Genomic DNA, 19,894 nt, shown 5'->3' with positions numbered 1-19,894 from the left:
CCTTTGAGTTACTGCTGTTGAGCCAGCCTTGCTTGTATGAGGCTATGACTCATATAGCTGAGAGAACCCTAATGGCTTGGTGCTGCAAAGAGATGGCCCAGCTGCCTGCCCTCTTCTCCCATTCCTTTTATGTTAACACCTGCTCTCCAGCCCAGTCCTGCTTGCTTCCTAGACTGGCTCTGGTGCCTGGATGCTTCACAAAGCCAATCCAGCTTTTTAACTTGGTCGCAGAGTACCCACTTCTGGTTTGCAGAGTTAGTTTTCTGCCTAGCTTGGTGCTTGAAGAAGTAAGAGAGGAAGTGGGCATGAGTGGGTGCAGAAAAGGCCCTTCTTTGTGACACTAGACCATTACATTTGCCTTAGGTGCGTCATTGAGCCACAACCAGAGAGCAGTTGTGTGTGAGTGGCTGTCTCTGCTCTCGTGTTGCAAGCCGGAGACTGGCACTAAGACTGAGGGAGTCAGAGGGGATGGGATATACCCCACTGGGGGGCTGCTGCTGCTGCTCTGCCTGTGGGTTAATGCAGCTGAGGACAGCCCTGAATCAGTAAGCCCAGGCTGAGTAGTGCCTCTGTTCACGGTGTGCTGCAGCTGTACTAGAAATCGATGAATTTTGTTAATTCAAACTTTATTCTCTTTTTTAAAATTATTATTTATTTTCCCCAAAGGGGCAGACAGTGCTTATTAAAAGTACCATCATATTCAGTGTAAGGTTGCTCTGAGGTTTCCTTTGCACGTGGAACTCATGTTAGGGGCAGCTCTTAAATTACAATTTGAGTGTGTAATTAAGTTTTAGTGGGCAGCCTCTGGAAAGCAGGACTCCAGCTTTTTATATAACTTTCACTGAGGAAGAGGCCTATGCTTTATTTATAGTTAGCTTTATTTATTGTGCTACTTACTCATTATTTCAGTGAAGCTAATGGCTATAAAAGTACAGTGACCAAAGTAAGAGGATGTAAATTCCTGGGTCTCTAGTTACGTCTGCTTCATTTTGCTGGTGATGAAAAGAAGTAGTAATAATAAAAGTTCACAACAACTAGCAATGTTTCCTGGTTATTTTTCCATATGCTATGTTCCTGAATATTGAAGAAAATTAGAATGCATTAGAGAATAGCCTTTTCAGGTTCTTGCTGTTAATATAGTGTAAAAAATAAGAAGTTGACATGTGGGGGTTGTTTTATTTTGTGTATATTTTCAAAAGTGTTTTTAATACTATGTGTAGTTACTATAATTTGTGCCAAATCTCCTTGAATGCCTGCTGCTTAGAGCAAATGAACTGCAGACATGGTGTGGGCTGGGACAAAGCCATAGGGGTTGGTGGTAGTCAGATTATAGGGTGCAGGGGTCTGTACTGAAGCAGAGAGTACATCTGGTCAATATGAATATATTTATATCAGCAGAGATGCAACATGTCTTAGAAACTGTCCACATGTGTCTTGGTCCTGTTGATTGAAATGGCTTATCTTTGTTTTTCCTTCAGGCTCATTCTTTCTTCCAGAGCATGCTAGGAGTCTCTCATTAACTGAAGGAAAAAAGAAAAGAAAAAAAAAGTGGGTTTCTGTTTATTTTTATGGTTTGGGTGACCTATAAATTACAGCAGAAACTGCAAGTTAGGTCATGAGAAACAAGTAAATGCTGATTCCATTTTATAATTATCCATGATGTCCAATCATTTCTCAGACTCTGGACATCTGTATCATGAAGGAGGGCTGTGGGTGTGCACACGCAGTTGTTTTCCTTTCCAGAGACTTTTCAGAAAGAAATTTCTATAGCACTTCTAATGCTAATTTGTTGACTGAAGCCCAGTTCATGCCTGGTTAAGGGGAGCTGAACATGCGGTCCATCTGGCTGGATATACAGACAATATAAAGGGGAAGTCTTAAGAGTGTGCTGCTTCTGATCCCCACCCAGAGAGTGCAGAGTCCTAAAATAATACAGAAAAAGAGCAATGCTAGAAGGTCCTAGTTACCATAATGGCTGATGAAAAATGTGTTCAGGAACCAAACTGGAAAACATGATTGGGTCTCCTTGCTACTACATCTGAATTAACATTGTTCACTCATTCAGAGCTGTATTCCATAGTCTAGCCTAGAACTAATATTTCAGAAAAATATGGCTGTATAGGTAGTCTTTCTGATGTAGCAGAAGACTGGTTACGCTGTGGTGGTTTGTTTGCGGTTGGTTTTTTTTTCTTGATGTAGCAGAAGTTGTGTGACTGGGACAGATTCTTAAGCTTCCTTAAAAGGAAAGAAAGCCTTCATCATCCCTTATAAAGTAAGAAAAGGAAAACGTAAGTCACAAGCCATAAATATTGAAAGACCAAAGAGTTAATAAAAGGAATCTAAATTTATTTTTATCATTACCAGTAATAATAATAATCTCATGACTGGGAAGAAAAAGAGGAAGGCCTATGCAGAATTTTCAGTATTTTTTTATTGGCATTATCATGGTATCTGTCACTTGTCATTTGGCTGCAATAACACACAGTTTTTGCCAAAAAATGCTAAGCCTAGCTGACTTGACAGTAACCAGAATTGTTTCTGCTGCTGTTGAGAAAGTTGTTCTTCAGGGATCTGCTTCATTGATGTGGCTGTGCTGAGCAGCTTTATTGTAGTACAGCTGTGGCACAGGAGCATGCTTGTCGATGCTGCTCAGAGATAGTTGCAGATAGTCTGGTTTTAATTTTGGGTTGTCATTGCTTGGTGCACAGATCGGAGAGAAAAACTTGCTTTAAATTGGGACAGTTGTTAAATTTTGTCATCTTTCTATTGGAGGTAATAGATGCAGCTAGATAAGGTACATAAAAGCTTCTAAATAAAGGTGTGTTTCTATGGTTTTTGACTCTGGACTAAGAGGAGTCTTTTAATGAACACATGCAGTTGCAGAGTTGGCTGCTGTACAGCTGGAAGTCTCAGAGATGGCAATTGTGCATGCTTTAAGGACAAATTGTATTGTCCAGTGAAATTCTAGCTCTTGGCTTGTTTTACAGAGATAATATTGTATACCAGCCCAGTGGAAGACAGATTGGTTTGGAGTTATTCCAGCTTTGATGCACTTTTTGGGACAGTTGCTTGCATACCTGCTGATGGTTTTTTCCATCCCAGTCTGATGAGTATTTCAGTAGTGCTGTCAAAACACTTAAGCAGCCCTTGCTCACAGCCGCTTGTTCTGTCTTGCTTTATCTGAAGAGTTATGCTGGTAGTGTTTGTAGCAAGCTGGACTGAAAAACTGTAGATTATTAAAAGTGACAATAAAGGCTACTTTTAATACAATATTCCTTAACCCAGTTCAGTCCTCTGAGCTCACAGTGTTGCCCCAGAAAACAGCTGTGCAAGCACAACTCACTGGGTAAATGGGAAATTCATTTTCAGGAGATGATGTGAACAATGCTAAGCTAGTGGGTCTTTACCATGGTATAAAGTAGTCCTTTTCCACCCTTCCCATCTACTGGGTGTGTAGTACCTGCTTCATCTCTTAGTCAGCTCCAATGCTCCTCTGAGGACTCAGTGATCCAATTCAGTTTGCTAATCTGGCCAGCTGATGGAGGGAGGGAAATAATTTGTATTTTTGACAGCACTGGGCTATTAGACAGGCTCAGCCATTCCTGTGAAGCTTCACCTGGAAGCATAGATTACCAAACCTGACATTGCTGCCAAAATCAATTCTTGTCCAATGGGGGTTTTATGCAATCTTCATTTCTTAGTGCTTCAGTAATGTTGGGAGAGAGTGACTATTGTCTGAGGCAAAAATCCAAAAAAGTGTATAAAATCAGGTAATCCTGTTATACCACTGTGGAGGTGGTAATGATAGAAGAATGACAAAGGGCTGCAGTTCCCATAAAAGCTACTCCACTTTCTTCCTTTCTTTGTGGGGTGGCTTTTTTTATTTTTTCTCCTGCTTGCTCTATTTTGGGTTAGTTTCTCCACCAGTCTTCAGGCTTGGATTCCATCCTCCCTCTCAGCACACACAAGTACAATTTCTTGTATATCCTTTTTATATACGTAGTGCACACAGTATGATTTAGATAAAAGCCTCATCTGAAGATTGAACCGTTAAACATCACACCTTTGGAAGGAAGAGGAAAGTTGCTGGTCCTTGCACTCCTGTCATCCCATTTTTTTTTTTTTTTTGCAGGGTTTTTTTTCTTACTTTGGTTGTGCTTAAGCATATTAGCATTTAAATGACCCTGTTAAGTGGTGATGATACCAACACCTTGTTGACAGGAATAGGGAAGAGGAGACAGTTTTATTGGGTTTTGTTTGGCAGCAACTTTTGTAAAATGTGATGCAAAGAGTAATTCCAGTAGTGGATTTGTATTTCCAAATGTTCTTTAGAGTACCAAGCTAGACAAAACTAACTTTTTTTTTAATTTAAACTCAGGCAAAAGCCAAGTATTTGAGGAACCAGCAAAAATAAGAAGAGCTTAAAACTCTGCTTCTGCAACTTCCCAGAATGTTTTTGTCTCTTGGACTGTTGTGGCTCTGAGCAGTGGAAGCACTGCTGCATAACTTAATAGTAATTTTACAGGTTTCATCCAAATAATTTATTACAACCTCCTGGCCAGAGTCTTTCCCAGACTTCATATATATGATGTCTGATACAGCCAGAAGCCAGAAATATGTACTCCTGTGTATTTGTCTTCTCATATTTCTCATAACACTGCCTGTTACCCAGAATGTGGGCTATCCTTGTGTTTGCCTGAAAAGCAGTAGCCAAATAACAATTTAATTGGTTAGCAGGTCCTTCATCCATAATCCTGTCGATTTTTCTGGAGAGGAAGGTTTTGTGAACATCTTCCACCTTTGCTAATAATGGCCCTCTCTGGTGCCATACGTCAAAGCTTTTCATCCTCAGTGGTATTTTTATCCTACTCTGCACGTGTTTAAACACTGGCAGGTCAGAAACGTTGGTTGCATTGAAGTGGTGTGACTGCTTTAGCTCTTGGCATCATGAACTCCAGTGGGTCCACACTGGCTTCCACAATGGGACATTTTAGTTGTTCTCCCTAGTGCAGACAAGCCCTTACTGTGCACTGTGTGTTACCCCAACTGGGGTTTAGATTTGGGGGTATCTTTGGTTCTCATACAGCAGGTTTTACACGTGAACAGATAGGAGTTGATCCAGTCAGATCCTTGCTAGGCTGGTCTCTGCTGGAAGCTGCTCATGATATAACCTACAGTGTCTGAGCAAGTACTAAGTCGGTATGGTTTGGGAAAGTCCAAAGGGAATGGCTGTTCCTTAGGATTCAGCTGGAAATGTATCACAAGGTTCCTTTGAGGGCAAACAGGGAACGTATTATGGTAGCGAAATGTCTAAACAAGTAACTTGTTGTTAATGTTTATTTTGCATTATGTTGGCATTTGTTTTGAGACTTCTCCCTGTATAAAAATTGCTGTCCGTTTTTGTCTTTCACCACTGTAGTATCTGAAACTCCCACAAACACTATTTAATTTACCCTCATAACATTTATGTTATGGCCACAGTTTTGTTCCCACCTGTGCAAGTGCAACTGAAGGATGGTTTCATTAAAAAAATAAAAAAATAAATATAAGTATGGATCTAATTACAGTGTCTAGATCGGTAAGGCTTTCAATATTTTTGACCATACTTGCGGTAACTCACCCTGGAAGTGTTTTGCAGAACTGTCTGGTTGCTACCACAGAGTCAGTCTTCTAGAAGAAAAAATGGTTACGTATATATAGAAAGAGGAAAGCCGATGGAGGTGGCAGACTGTATTTGTTCCTTTCCTCTCTGACTTGCTGGAAGAGCTAGCTCGGCTATTCCTTCGGTGGTAACTTTAGCTTGCTCTGTGGGTGAATACGAGAGGAACTCCTGCACATGCCAGGTCCTTCTGTATTAGGCTTTTGGTTCAACGATGCAATGAAAATAGCATGCACTCCTTTAGATAACAGACTCCACCTGTTCAGTGGTAGAAGTCTATCTATAATCATCCTGTACCACTTTGCTGCAACTTTTGATATCCTACATTGATTGCTGCTCTTATCACACTTCCCAAAGCAACAGCAATTAGTAGAAATTGTTTGGTCTAATATGATGGTTATCTTTCCTCTCAAGTCAAAATTTGTTCTTTGTATTGCTTCACCAGAGAAGTCCTATATGATTCAATTATTTCTCCATATTATTCTTAATTTATGTTTACTTTTACATTGCACATCATCTGACCTCAAATTAGCTGATTGCCAGTAACTCAAGGTGAAGAAGGGTTCTGTAAATGCTAAAAAGTGTTACTATCTAAATGTTTTGTTCTGAGACTCAGATGTTTGTTCTTTAATGCCTGGGCTCAGTCATGGAGAAAATACACCTGATTGTACCGTGTTGTGAAGAATCCCTGGCAAAACTGAGGCTACCCTTTGAAGTGCTACCAATTCACAAATACCACGCTTGTTTCTCTTTGATGACAGACAGACACAGCACCAATTTCAAATTTACTTGCTGCTTAGCCAAAGACAGCACCTGGATGAAAAGCAGCTGTTTTAAAAGCTGGGCTCAGAAAGATACCGTGAAGTTTTGCTGGCATTTGCTGCCTAAGGTTGCTTGGATCCACGCACATTTGGGAGATGACAAAACCCATTTGTGGTGGTGGTTGTGCTTGTTAAGGTGTAGCAGAGTCTGCCGCAGCAAGGAAGCACTCCGTTTGCAGAAGCACAGTAATGACATTCTGCTGAAGTTGGGAATTCCTACTGTGGGAAATGCTTTGAACTTTTCTGCTCCTAAAAGCATGTTGAGGGTAATTTTCTCCCCTCTTTAAGGCTGTCTGATCATCAGGATGCTTTTTGTTTTTTCGTTACTACTGGCTACACTGATAGCTGTTGTAGCATAAAAGAACCAAAGCCACAAAATCCAAGAACAAAATATTGGCACTTTTCTAATTTAAGCTAGGCTGTAGCCCAGTCTGTGCTTGGGTACCTGGTAAACTGTGCAGTCATTATCTTCAGACATGGGTATTGCGGCTCACAGCTAGCAATGAAGGATTTCAAAGTGCTATTCCTGGGATGTACTCTCTGTTTTCTCCCCTCATGGTTACACAAGCCAGTCCAAAAGCTGCCCTCCCTGAGGCTGGTCCTTCTAGAAAAGAGTCTATACATAGACTCATGCAGTCTTTGCAGAAAGCACATTACTTACGCATCAAGAAAATGGGAAGTGCGAGGTTGGAAGAGTTACTGCTGTACCAAAAGGAAAAAATATATTAAATAATCCAGTCAGGTTCTGGGGGAGAGTTGAATCAGCAGCTGGAGAGCCTTGAGTCCTAGAGCTGTTGTGGGCTGAACAGCATGGCAGCAAGTGCAAAGGGGAGAACCTGGGGAGAAGGTGAGAGGGAGGAAGGAGGGACCTGTTTGTTCTCCTTTTGAACAGTAGTCTGCCCAGTATGGAGCTGCAGCCAACCCTCTGAAATAAAATTGTGAAATAGGTTTAGGAGACACAAGAAGGGGTTAAGCAGAAATGGATATTTATTTTTTCCTTTCCTTTTTTCCTCCCCTGTTTAAGTGGTGTTTTAAAAAGAAGATATTTATCTTGGATGCCATTTTTACCATTGATACCCTTTCTTCAGCTTGCTTAGTAGCATAATCAGCAGTTCTGAAGACAGTTATTAGCAGAAGGATGATTTGCAAATTGTGATCAGTGGCTACAGCTTTCAAATGCACTTATTATCCCCCTTTCCCCTTAATATTTGGCTTCCAGTTTCCTGAATGTAGTAACGTGATGCCAGATCTTCTGGTTCACCGAATAGACATAACAGTGTATAACTAGGGGGAAAACCAGGAAAAAATATAAACCCAAACAACTGGTGGGCTACCTTAAACCTCTTGCTGCAACTAGGAACCAAGTGTTTTGAAAGTTACTAGGAAAGCAAGAGCATCACACTGAAGGTTGGGTGTGTAGCTTGGCCTCTTAGAAACTGAATCAATAAGTAACATTCTTAAGCAGGTCATTGTCATCTTCAAGTGGATTGATTCAGCATCCTGGGTCTAGGCGTGTCCATTGGTATGTGAATTTTAAAAGCAAAAGAGCTACAGCTGAGCCTACACATTCTGTTGGAATAAGACTGCTGCACTGCTTTTATGTGTCATGGAGCTAGTGTTGAGTAAATGCAACTCTGTGGTTAAAACACCCAGGGTAAATTCTTTGCCTGCCTTTAAAATCAACAGAAAACTTGTCCCGTGAGGTCCTAGCTACACAACAATTTTCAACCATGCTGACAACTCTGACATCAGTATTAGTGATGGAGACAGGAAGTAATTAAAAGAGGTTTTTAGGCAACAGACTACACATCACAGCAACAGACAGAAAATGCTTAATATGTAAACCTTTATTGTTTTGTACCAAAGACTTCTTTTACACAAATACTTAACTAATTTAGGATGCCTAGATACACTTTAATGGTGAAGAGAAACAGGTTTTAGAGAAATCTGATATATTTCCCCTGTCCACTGTCTTTCCTCTTCTGCTTTTTTTCCTAACAGAAGTTAACAGAAGTATTCTGAACAAATATTTGAAATTAATTTTGAGTTATTTACTGAACTGTTTCTATTCACAGCAAATTGTTAGCAATTTACTGCCTCTTACTGTGTGTGTCTCTTTAAATTTTAAGAATCAAGTATATGTGTGTGCGTGTGCATAGGTAAATAGAGTACAGATGTTTAAAGTGTGTCTCCTCACGTGCAAGTTTTAATTTTGCAGACGATATCAGAAATTGCAGAAGATAATGAAGCCCTGGTAAGAACCTGATTAGATCATTACCTTGCCCACTACCTCTTCTTTTGCATGACTGCGTTCAGGCCCTTGCGCTAATCTTTATACGTAAATACAACTGTGCATATTCATTCGGCAAGTCTTTGACCTTCTCTGTTTTCTGCTCTTTGATGCCTGTTAAAATTTTCTGATGAAGACTTTTTTTGCTTTGCTTGTGGAATGAGTGCTTCATTTCTGTAACTTCTGCAGGGGCTTCTACTGTTTCTGAAGTAAGGCTTTTGTTTTGCTTTATTTTTTAATTTGAGCAAACGAATAATTTCCCCGCCTTCCCCAATTCCCCTCTTAAATTGGTCTGGCTTACGTGATTGATAGTAGGCAATTTTAATCATTGATGTTAGAGAGATGAAAGTAAGAGTCATTGTGTCAGTTTGAATTCCTATTATTTGCTGGTCCCAGGTAATGCTAATTGTTGCAGAAGTATACATAAAGGAAAACCATGGTATAGTAAAGGCCCTCACATCAGGAAGTTCAGAAGCACGCTTATTTCCCTGGTGATTTTGAATGGAACACTTCTATGTGTTTCAAGTTAAGCACAAGCTTTTGTAGGCTTTGATAAATTTAGACTCCAAGAGATACTCTGTTATCTTGATTGGCTTGCAAATTTGACGTGTCAAGTATAGCTAAACCCCAAGGAAGCAAAAGAATAATTAATCAATTATTCTGTCACTCTGAGAGCTTGATGTAGTTTATCATGCAGGAAATGCAGCTCCCCTTCTGAATCCAGACTAAATCATACTTTCACAAAGCTGCTGTAAACCAAGTTCTGAAACACTCATTTTTAAATCATTGCCTAAAAAATAAATTAGACAGTAACCATAGATTTGGCAGGAAACTTAAGTCCTTCCTCTACATTCGCTTTCCTAACCTAATACAAAGTAACTTGTTTCATAACAGCAAAGTTTACGTTCTGAGGAAAATGATGAAAATGGTATGAGGCTTTCAGAATTCTTGGCAGCATCACACCTGCCAAAACAAGGTACCTCCTGTGCATTTAGATGGTGGGTTTTTCTTCAGTGCTGTGAAAATAGTTCTTTGTGGAAGAATAGTTACACTCCTTCAGCATCTCTTTGCTCCTAGATTCTGTTATCCTGTAGGCTTCTATACATTAAATTATGTGATTGTCCTCAAGACAGTACTAAACCACTGACTTATAGCTGCATGGCACCCTGGTTTTTGAACCTGATCATACTGATCATCTGAATTAATTTTTATTTTTTTTTTACACAGTTTAGTTTATTTTTGGGAACAAGGCGTTACCCACTTTAAGAGAATTCTTACTGGTTAGTGTAAATATAGCAGATCAGTGGATACAATAGTAAAGAAAGTGTGTGCCTGAAGTTTATGCTAATTTTGGAAGTTAATCCTGCCAGTAGAAACCTTAGTTTACATGGGGACACACAGTTTAAGATTTTTATTTCCATCAGTAGTACACGAAATGATACAAATAAAATAACACAAGTTTTTTAATTCAGGACTTGTACCAAAAAAGATACCAGAGCCATTGGTCAGGACACAAAGCCAATAGTTCTGGAAGCTGGCATTTTGAAGGTAAAGTGTATACACTAGTGCTCTGTGTGTGTAGTTGCTGAACATCCTGACTATTTTTTACCCATATATTAATGGGAAAAGGCCCAATGAAACAGAACTATAAAAAACCCCACAGAGCTTGATATAATGACCTAAACTAAACTTTCAAACTTTGCAGCCTCCACCTGCTGTCATCTTGACTAAATAAACTTAAAGAAACCAAATGCTAATTAAAAAAAAATACTTTTGATTTACAGGATGACATATTTCATGAAGTGCCAGTATTTCATTTTATCTCTGGTAGCTTGCACGTGATAGCCTGACTTAATTAAAACCTGATTTTCACAGAGGGGCCTTGTTTAATAGCTTTCTCCATTGAAGGAGTTTCTTCTAAAATACTGAGTTTCTTTTTGTCTGTCTTTTCAGTTTTAGAGGTTCCCATTTTATTATCCCATGTTGGCTAATACTTGGATTTTTAAAAAGAAATTATTCCCATGAAACATCTCTATTAATTGAACTTTGCATTGCATTACTGAATTATAGTCAAACCATGCTGATTGGGCAGTGATGTTTTTCCTGTGCAGTTATTCCTGGTCTTTTAAGAAAAACTGGTCCTTTTAAGGCAATTACCATGAAATGAGCAAACCCAGAAATTTAAAAGATGGGGAATAAGAGAAAAGGCAATTCTAATCACATCTTTATGAAGAACCAGAGTGTAATAGTTCCTCTGGGCTAGTTTCCCATGCAGACAAATGTTTAATGTACCTGAGAGTAGATTTAGTCATACTCCATAATAAGAGTACCTACACCTGGATTTGTTCAAGAATAGTTACAGTTCTGTTTAAATTTGCAGCTTGTTTTCTTTAATCAGAGCTAATTTGCAAGGTTAGAGAAGCCCTGATACCAGTGGTACAAAGCTATTTCAGGTTTTTGGAATGCAAGTGGTTTAAGATTAGTAGGGCTGATCCGTTTTAATGAATGCAGTTAAACTGTACCACAAAGAAATATTTCAGTGGTACTTGGCACATTACAAAACAAAACAAAACAACAAAAAATTCTCTGCCAATTGCAGTGTGGCAGTTAAGTGCATTTTCTGTAATCACCTAGAAAAACAGGGGCAGCTACCCTGCAGGTTGTTCAGTCATTTTCAGCTGTACTGAGTAAGTACCATGCAGGTGTGAATTGCTCCTAGTTTAATTTGGTGGTGGCTTAGCTTTGCCCTTGGAAAGGTTACTTGAAGAAACAAGGCAGTGTAGAAGCAATGAAGAAGAGCCGTAGCAATAAAAAAAGGTACTTGTTCACACTGTGCTTGCAAAGCATCCTGCTGCATCATCAGTCTTCCTTTTAGATTTAGTTAGGTTCTTGCCCCCATGGCTTTTCCACAGCTCTTGTCCTCTGATGATTAGATATATGCTGCTCCCCTGTTTAAATTTATTCATGGCCATTTATTCTTGACAACTCTAACTTAAAAAGCTGTTCTTACTCTTTGATGTTGACCTCAATGATGTCAAGCCTTTCAGCTGCCCAGTATTGGGCTGTGAGCACAGTTGCTGAATGATAAGGGACTTAAAAGTTAACCGATTCCTTAACTCCTGTATGTGGAAGTAGGCAGCTGCTACTCTCTAGTTGCCTCCTGCCCAGTTAAAATTGTTTGTTTGCTGTCTTCCCTCTTCACGATTAGAGATCAGCTTTGGTTCTGTTTAGCCCATGAAAAATGGTTTGTGTAAAGATGTACTGTCTCTGGCTTCCAGTCCTAAAGGACTGATGGCTGTGTCCTGGTTGTGACAGACAAACAACAGTTTATTTCCAGGTTCTTCAATGCAACTTTTGTCATATAAAACATGCGACAGTCCACCTAGCTTTATAAAAACTTATATTGGTATGGATTGGTTTTGATTTTTTTTTAATGATTATTATTTTATTACCTGATGACAGCAGAGCCTGGCTAATTAACTCAATGTAAAGAATCATTTGAACAGCTGAGTATTATTCCCTCTACAACAGCAATAAAATGTTCATTTTGGTACATGTGTTAAAGATGCATTGAGATTTTCTTTTTTTCTTCCCCCCCCCCGAAAACATCTACGGGATTTGGGTGCTCAATTTTATTTTATTTATTGATATATTTTGATAAGAAATCCAAATTGCTTTAGGCATCTTTCAAAATATCAGTTCTGAATATACATCTGAGGATTACTTAGCACACATAATAAAAAGATGGTTTAGCATGTAGAAGTGATAACTAGGAAGGCAGGTGAGAGACAGGTGTGGTAGTCAGGGTCACATGCACATTCCTGTAATTTTTATTTTTAGGAAAGAAAAATATGATACCAAAATATGTGGAAGCTTGGGTTTTTTTCATCATTTCTTAAAGTAATCATGCAGGAAAATTTTAGGAATGTAAATTAACAGGCTTTGACCTGATATTACCCTAGAAATGTGAAATGTGAACGTTGACTTACTTTTCAGTCAGGTTTGTCAGAGAGGTTGAGGCACTGTGGATCAGAGCATGGTCATCCATCCACACTGGAACGGCTCATGCTGGGACACCTGATGGCATTGCAGATCACAACTTTCTGCTGCTTAAGAGGCTTTTGCCAAGAGCAAACCAGCTCACCCATCCTTACAACGGTGGTTAGTAAAGGGGAGTCAGCAGAGAGTGGGGAAACTTCATCAGCTGTCCCAGTGTAAGGTGCCCCTGCCTAAGAGCCAGCGCCCTGAACAGTGTTCAGGAGGGATTTTACAAGTAGCTTGCCTAAGAGCATAGATCATTAAAATGTCAGTGTTAGCGAGAGATGAAATTGCAATTACACAGTGCATCTTTCTGATCATTTTTCCCTTTTTGCTGCAATGACACACATTAAAAAGCACCTTCAAACTATGAGGTCATTTTGCCAGAGCAGCAAGGGTTAGATATTTACAGAACTGTTGTGCCTGATGCTGTGGATTAGTGTAAAAAGATTTTATGAAGAAAGAGGCAAAGAGGCCCCATTATATTTCAGACCTTTTGTATGACTAAAACAGTCACTGAGATTTTGAGTTAAACAGCTCCTACCATCTATTTTCTCAGATTACTACTTTTATGAACAAGCTTTGATTCCCTTGAAATTTCTAGTGTCTATTCTATCTGCCAGTCTTAATAGTATGAGTGTGTCTGTGCATGTGTCTTGAAGTGAATTGCTCGGAAGCCTATTTCTACCTATCTGCTTGTGTTTAAACACATAACTATGAATCAACAACACTCCCTTCCCCCTCCAGATACTTTAATCCTTATCTTGCTGTAGTTACCCTGGAGATTGCTTTCATCTCTAGCTGTGCTGTTCCAAATGCTTATCCTTTAAGCCTGGCTCTTGACTTTTGCGATGCCACTTAGACACGTGTGTGTAGGTACATATGTGTATTTTTAAAATACATACTACATCTGTGTGGTGCTGCATAATATATAGAGTTGGAGTATTTCTTGCTGCTTGATTAGTCCCAGTGTTGTACCTCTTCCCTCATTAAATATTGGAAGCAGTGTCACTGGAGTGATACCTGGTGAGGTGTCTGATCATTTTAAGTGCAAAAATATTTTTGCTTTCTTGATCACAAACGGTTGTATCATTGTCACATCTACTAAAACCAGGTTTATACATTAATACCAGTATTTTCAGCTTCATTAACCTAGTTTCCCCTCCAAAGCTGTGGAGGAGGCTGGATTAATTGGCAGGATTAATCAGTAGCTTTGGTGAGAAGAGTAAATGAGACTGTTGAATTCAGGTTAATTTAATTCCTTTACATTGCAGCCACTGCTGTTCTAAAGGTGAATGTCCATATACAGGTTTAATACAGTTTTAAGTAATCCTTCTAAACCATACCCATTGTTAATGGGGATTAGCTTTCATGTACAATTAGTTTATAGAAGAGTATGTATGTACTAAATACAGGTTAATTGACTAAATTTTTAAACAATATATAAGAAAATATATGGGAGAGAAATTATGTGCTTAGTTTAATGCAGGGAGAGGTATTTTAATCTATTTTTCAATCTATATGGTCTATCGTATTTTTTGTTGTTTGGGTTTTGTTTTTGTTTAATTTGAGCCTAATTTAGTCTAGCATCTTAAAATACCAGAATTGCATATATTTGTGGAAGTATTCTGTCATGAAGATGCATGAGAATTTGGTACAAGCTTCTTGAAGGAAGCCTTTCTTAGGGTGCTCTTTTATTTGTGGCTTTATAAATAACCATTTTATGCAAAAAGAATGGATTGGGAAGATGACAGGACTGGAGCTGATTAAATTTCCTGCAGAGTCTTATTGTTGTCCTGTTATGAAATCCTTGGTTATTTGGAATGCCTAATGATGACATTTTACGTCTAATTTAATTCTTAAAAGATTTGCAGTATTAAAATACAAGTAAACAAAAGCAATGCCCCTACCCCCCAAACAAAATGCAAAGCTTCCAGCTCATGTATTCCCTGAACAAAATATTTCTTGCAGAATTATGGTCCATTCTTTTAAAGACACTGTACTTTTCTTGTTTGCTCTTTAATGTAATTTTTTCATTTTGTCATAAATAATCAAAGCCACTGTGGATACCCTTCCTTACTGTGGAAGAGAAAGGTGTGTTTTGGGGTTTTTGTTTGGTTTTACTACTAAAATGTCAAGAATGGCAAATTTATTTTTAATAGAGGGCATCTGTGGAGTTTTGATGAACAAGAGCTCCTTTCTTAAATGAAGGGGCCACTAAGGGCTGCATCTCACCATCAGAAATCCCTAATTGGCAGATTGTATCAACTCCAATAAACTGGCTCTTGGAATTGCTACATTGAAAACAATTTTCTGCCTCTCTGTACTGCTGTAACTGTCTTCCAGCTGAGTGGATGCTCACTTCCTTGTGTTGGGCTGGTGCAGGTTAGTAGGAGAGCAGATCACAGAGTAAGGGTTACTGATTACATTGCTTAACTATGGGTATAGTATTAGACTCAGGTTTTCAACATACTGAGCATTACAGTTCCAATCTGACAGAGGTTTTTTACTTTTATCTTTTTATTAGGTAAGCTGTTGCATTAAAATCACTGGGACTATTCATGCTGTTTAGATTGATTGTATGCTTATACTTGTTAATGGCTTAGTGGCCGAGTACCTTGCAGGCGGTTTGGCATGCCCTGAAAGGTAATTACGCAGCTTCATTTTGGGCTCTGTGCACTGCTGCTTGTATTGAGCAGTTACTTCATTGAACGGCTTCATTGAAATCGTTATGGCTGCTGACTGTTCAGTGCCCTGACTATATATAGAAATGAAGCTAATCTTTAAAAGGTGTTTTTTAACATGGAAAATTCCTGTGCAACTAGTCAGGTTAGAAAATTTTATTTATGTTGAGTTTAAACACGTTTTGAATTTAGCCGAGTTCGTACAAAGATGCATTGAATCTCAAATTTACAGGTGTAAATTTACAGGTATAAAATGCAGTGTAGTGGCCTGCAAACCCTAAATAATTTGAGCTGCATGCTTGGATAAACTACGGGAATTCTCCAATTTGCTTGACATGGTTGCCCATAGGTAAACAAGAGGAGATGCATCTTCAGGTTCAAAGAAAGGAACTGAGGCATTAACTATCAAGAAATTCCTGCTCAATATATAATCTCTTCTGGTGCATTTTAAAAATATATTTGCTTCCTTGTAAGAGAAGGAACAAACAATCCACTGACTTTCTGCCAATCTGCTTAGTGCAGAGGTACCAAAACGTGGCACTTCTGTATGACCTTCAATTAGGAGCACTTCCATAAGTTGCTAAGAAAAAAGGTCGTCTTTTCTTCTGCTAGATCTAAATAAGCGAAGCTTAATTTGGGCTATCTGATTTCCTTGAGCATTGCATGTGGTGTGCTCTTGGGGGTGACTACTTCTCTTACAAAATTGGTTTATTCCAGGTGACTGTTCCTGATGTCCATGCTAAAATGTTTTAGAGACTGTCTGTTGCACGGCCTCTCTTGCTCTTCTGCTACCTCTTAATCCATAACTGGCTTAATTTTCCTGCCTTTCTAAAAGCTTCCTGCTGCTTTGTTCCCTTGGTCATTGCCCTGCTGCATTACTGGTAAATGTTGTCATGACTCCTGTCTCTTGCAGCTTTGGAGATATGTTGTCCTTTACACTGACTGCATTTGTTGAGCTGATGGATCATGGGATTGTATCGTGGGATACATTCTCTGTGGCATTCATTAAAAAGGTAAATTCGTAATCAATGCTATCTGTTCTATATCAGTTTAAAATTTTGAGGTGAGTCATGGGCTTGGGTTTGGTTCCGTTCCTTCCCCCGCCCCTTCCTGGTACATTATGGTCAAAAAGTTACCTGACAATGGGATTGAAGTGCTATTTCAAACTATAAATATTTGTAGTTGCAGGATCTGGCCCAGCTTCTACGGAAATCAATAGGAATGAAGTGGGATCAACACTGTATTAGGCTCATTGCACAAGAAATTGCTTGCTCAATTACAGTGTGACCTCCCTGTGCAGATACCATGCAGTTAAAGCAAAAATTAGTATTTTGACTTAAATTAAAATAAAAACAGCGCTGAAATGTTTCCTCTGGGGGTATGGGAGGAAGAGAAATGAATTACTTTACAAATGAAAATTAAGCTGTTATCTGCTAAGTTTATCAAGTTGAACTCTGCCACCCCTCCCAATCTTGCAGCTGAGGTCTGTGGTTTTGAAAGAGATCTTTCCATGATTTGCAATATTTTTTAATTTTCTTACATGTAGGAGATGCACAAAAGCAGCAGAAACGCAGGAGTACTTTTTAAGTACAGAGATTTAATAGACTTCAGAAAAAGTTTTGTTACTGATTTAACCCTTTTCATTTACTGTGGACACCCCCCACACCCCCCTTCTTTACAAGGAATTTTCAACCCAGATTGAACTCAGAACTTAAGTTAAAGTGCGTTTGTACAGTTTGAAAAGATATCTGAGTTACTTCACAAAAATAGTAGCAGAGGTATTAATGGAAAGAACATAACCTGTGGCAAAGATATCTTCTTTTTAGCAGAATGTGTCAGAGTGAAGACTTTTAACTTAACTTTGGTTAGAAAATTTCTGCCACTAAGGGAAAGTAAAAATGTACTTCTGTTGCCAAAAGTGAAAAAGAATAAATTACGAAAAGAGCATTAGATATCAACACTCAGTTTTGGTCATTAAAAATGACAGATGCTATTTGTAAGAAAAATTAGTATAATCAGGTTTTTGGACTCTTTTTTGATTTGGCCAATCTTGCAGTCCAAAAAGATTATAATGATGATTATTGTTATCTTTTCATGGCAAAGAAAATAGTGCAACTGGTTTTTAACTAACTTCATGATACAAGGTCAAGCCCAGCATGCCTTATTTTCTAGGGGAGCCTGGTAAGAAGTGTATGAAGAAACTTGCTAAAATGAGTTTAAATCAATCTGCTTTGTCAGTGACTCGAAAGGGTAGTCTTCGCCTAACTTTGTCAGCATCTTTTGCCCTGTGGGTTGTATAGTAACTACAGAAGAAAGTGCTGTCTGCACCCCTGTTAATGGCTCATCTATCTCTTCTGTCTGGCACTTCCATAGGTTTCCCTGGACAGGGACCCAATTTAAAAAACAAAGGACACAAACAAAAGCATTCTCACAAGTACCTATGAAAACCAAAATTGGCCAGTAAAAACCAAAAGTGAAACTGGTGGACAAGAAAGGGACCAAGGAAAAGAATAGGCTGATTATAAAGAGAAACAGAAGGACAAAGAATGACAGATGTAGATGAAGTAGGCACAGATGTGTCCTGACCTGCCATGCAGTTGGGAGCCAGCACAACAGAGCCCTCACTGGGGCTCTGTGGGCCAGGGGCTGACCTGAAGGAGCACTTTTGGACTATGGCTCTCTGATGGCACTCTACAGCTTTATTCCCACTTGCTTCTGTGACCTTGGCTTTTGACAGGCCACTTGACGTTGCTGATGGGCTTGCTCAAGTGGTTGACAGGATGGATAAGGGAGCCGATAAGTTTCTGCTAGCTGAGGGGGACTTTGCAATCAAGTGCTTCTGCCCTTTGAAGTTGTCTTTCATGTTAAGCCGTGAAGCCAATCTGAAATGAGGAGGAGCTAATCTGAACTTTTTTCTTGAATAGTTTTCTAACTTAAAGTTTAGAGGTTGGAGGAGAGCTCAAAGGAGACCTCTTAACTTCTTCTAATAACTAACTGCTTGGTGTTGGATGCAGTTTCCCTCCCATCCTTTAGGTATACGAAGTCTGCTATTCCAAGTGCTGCAAATAAGAATTGACACTTTCAAGTAGAGCTTTGCTCCTTATCTTAAGGGAAAACAGCATAATTGGAAAAAACTTCCTTATGACATGTAGGATTCTCTCAAGACCTTTTTCTTGCTTATGACAATATAGTTTATTTCCAGCTTCCATAGTTGCCTAAAGGATTTGGATGCCCAGTTCTTAGAAAATGTCATGGTAACTGGATATCAAAATACACTATGCAAATGTGGTACTCTCATCTATAGTTCCCACAAGAGGAGAAGTGAAGTTTGTAGTATGGTTGAGATAGGTCTGAGATATCTCTTAGAATTATTTATATAATAGCTGTTTCATAGCCATGTGATGCAGAATCAACCTCCCTGAACTGTTTACTGTGCCTTCTAAAATGTACTGTGCAGAAAAAGGGGTTGGCAGTAAGGAAAGTATGTCTGTGTCTCTCAACTGTCAGTTGGTTTTTCTGTAGTCAAGCACAACTCTAGTTCCTGACTTGAAAATGAGATGCACAGTTTAAAAATTTACTGTGCATTAGGACTTAAAGGAGAACAAAACTGCTAGATTTTTCTGTACATTTCTGACATCAGAGTGGTCCAGGCAAATAACTAATGAGCATACCACAGCTCAGAAAATCAGATCTGTTTCCTTCACTGTTCTTTCCCTGCATGTGTTTTGTTGGTGGCATGGTTTATTTTGTTTGGGGTTCTTTGGGTTGTTTTTGTTTTGTTTTTAATTTTTTGGGGTTTAATTTTTGGATTCTTTCCTGTTCTTTAAGTGGTCCTGAAACAGGAAAAGAAGTCTGATGATGTAGTTTAGTTTGCTATAGGATGCTCATCTACCCTCATTTTACATGTTTAGTTGCTCTTTCAGCAGAGCACTGGGGCTGAATGTGTAAAAGCATTCTGATATCTAATTTCCCTTGAAATGAGATAGGAAGTTAAACACCCAGCCACTTCTTTTGTATGTGTCTATATATGACCTGATAGGGCTACGCAGATATTGAGGTATTTTGCTGAAGAAATAGTTTTATCCTTAATGAGACACACCCATGGCTTTCATGTAAAAGCGCAAAGCAATGAAGTTGCTTATTTCGGGAGGAGAGGTGGTATTTCTGTGAGCTTGCATTATTTTTATCATCAGAATTTTTGATAAACGAGTGCAGGACTATTTTTGGATGTTGAAAGCCCTCCCTGTGTGTGGTGCTCAGTAAGCAGGGAACAGCACATAACACAAATTTGAACTCCTGTTGATTCTTGTCTCTTTTCAAGAAGGGTATGGGGTTTTTTCCACATCCAGAATTTAAAGTATGGTAATAGAATTTCTTTTTAATCTAATTTTGCTCACTCTGG

General features: G+C 38.9%; 1 protein-coding gene across 5 annotated transcripts in view; it reads left to right on the top strand.

The window, feature by feature from the left end:
* ELMO1 (engulfment and cell motility 1) overlaps positions 1-19,894 on the top strand; it is a 311,155-nt gene that overhangs the window by 89,229 nt on the left and 202,032 nt on the right. For all 5 annotated transcript variants that reach the window (XM_037385186.1, XM_037385188.1, XM_037385185.1 and 2 more), the window contains 2 exons: positions 8,699-8,734; positions 16,406-16,505. In XM_037385186.1, coding sequence (XP_037241083.1) covers positions 8,699-8,734; positions 16,406-16,505 — 136 coding nt within the window. The remainder of the gene's footprint in view (positions 1-8,698; positions 8,735-16,405; positions 16,506-19,894) is intronic.

The sequence above is a fragment of the Falco rusticolus genome, chromosome 4 (genome assembly GCF_015220075.1).
Source record: "Falco rusticolus isolate bFalRus1 chromosome 4, bFalRus1.pri, whole genome shotgun sequence".
Lineage (NCBI taxonomy): Eukaryota > Metazoa > Chordata > Aves > Falconiformes > Falconidae > Falco > Falco rusticolus.
The sequence above is the reverse complement of the archived record's forward strand: the minus strand, read 5'-3'. Positions and strand labels throughout refer to the sequence as shown.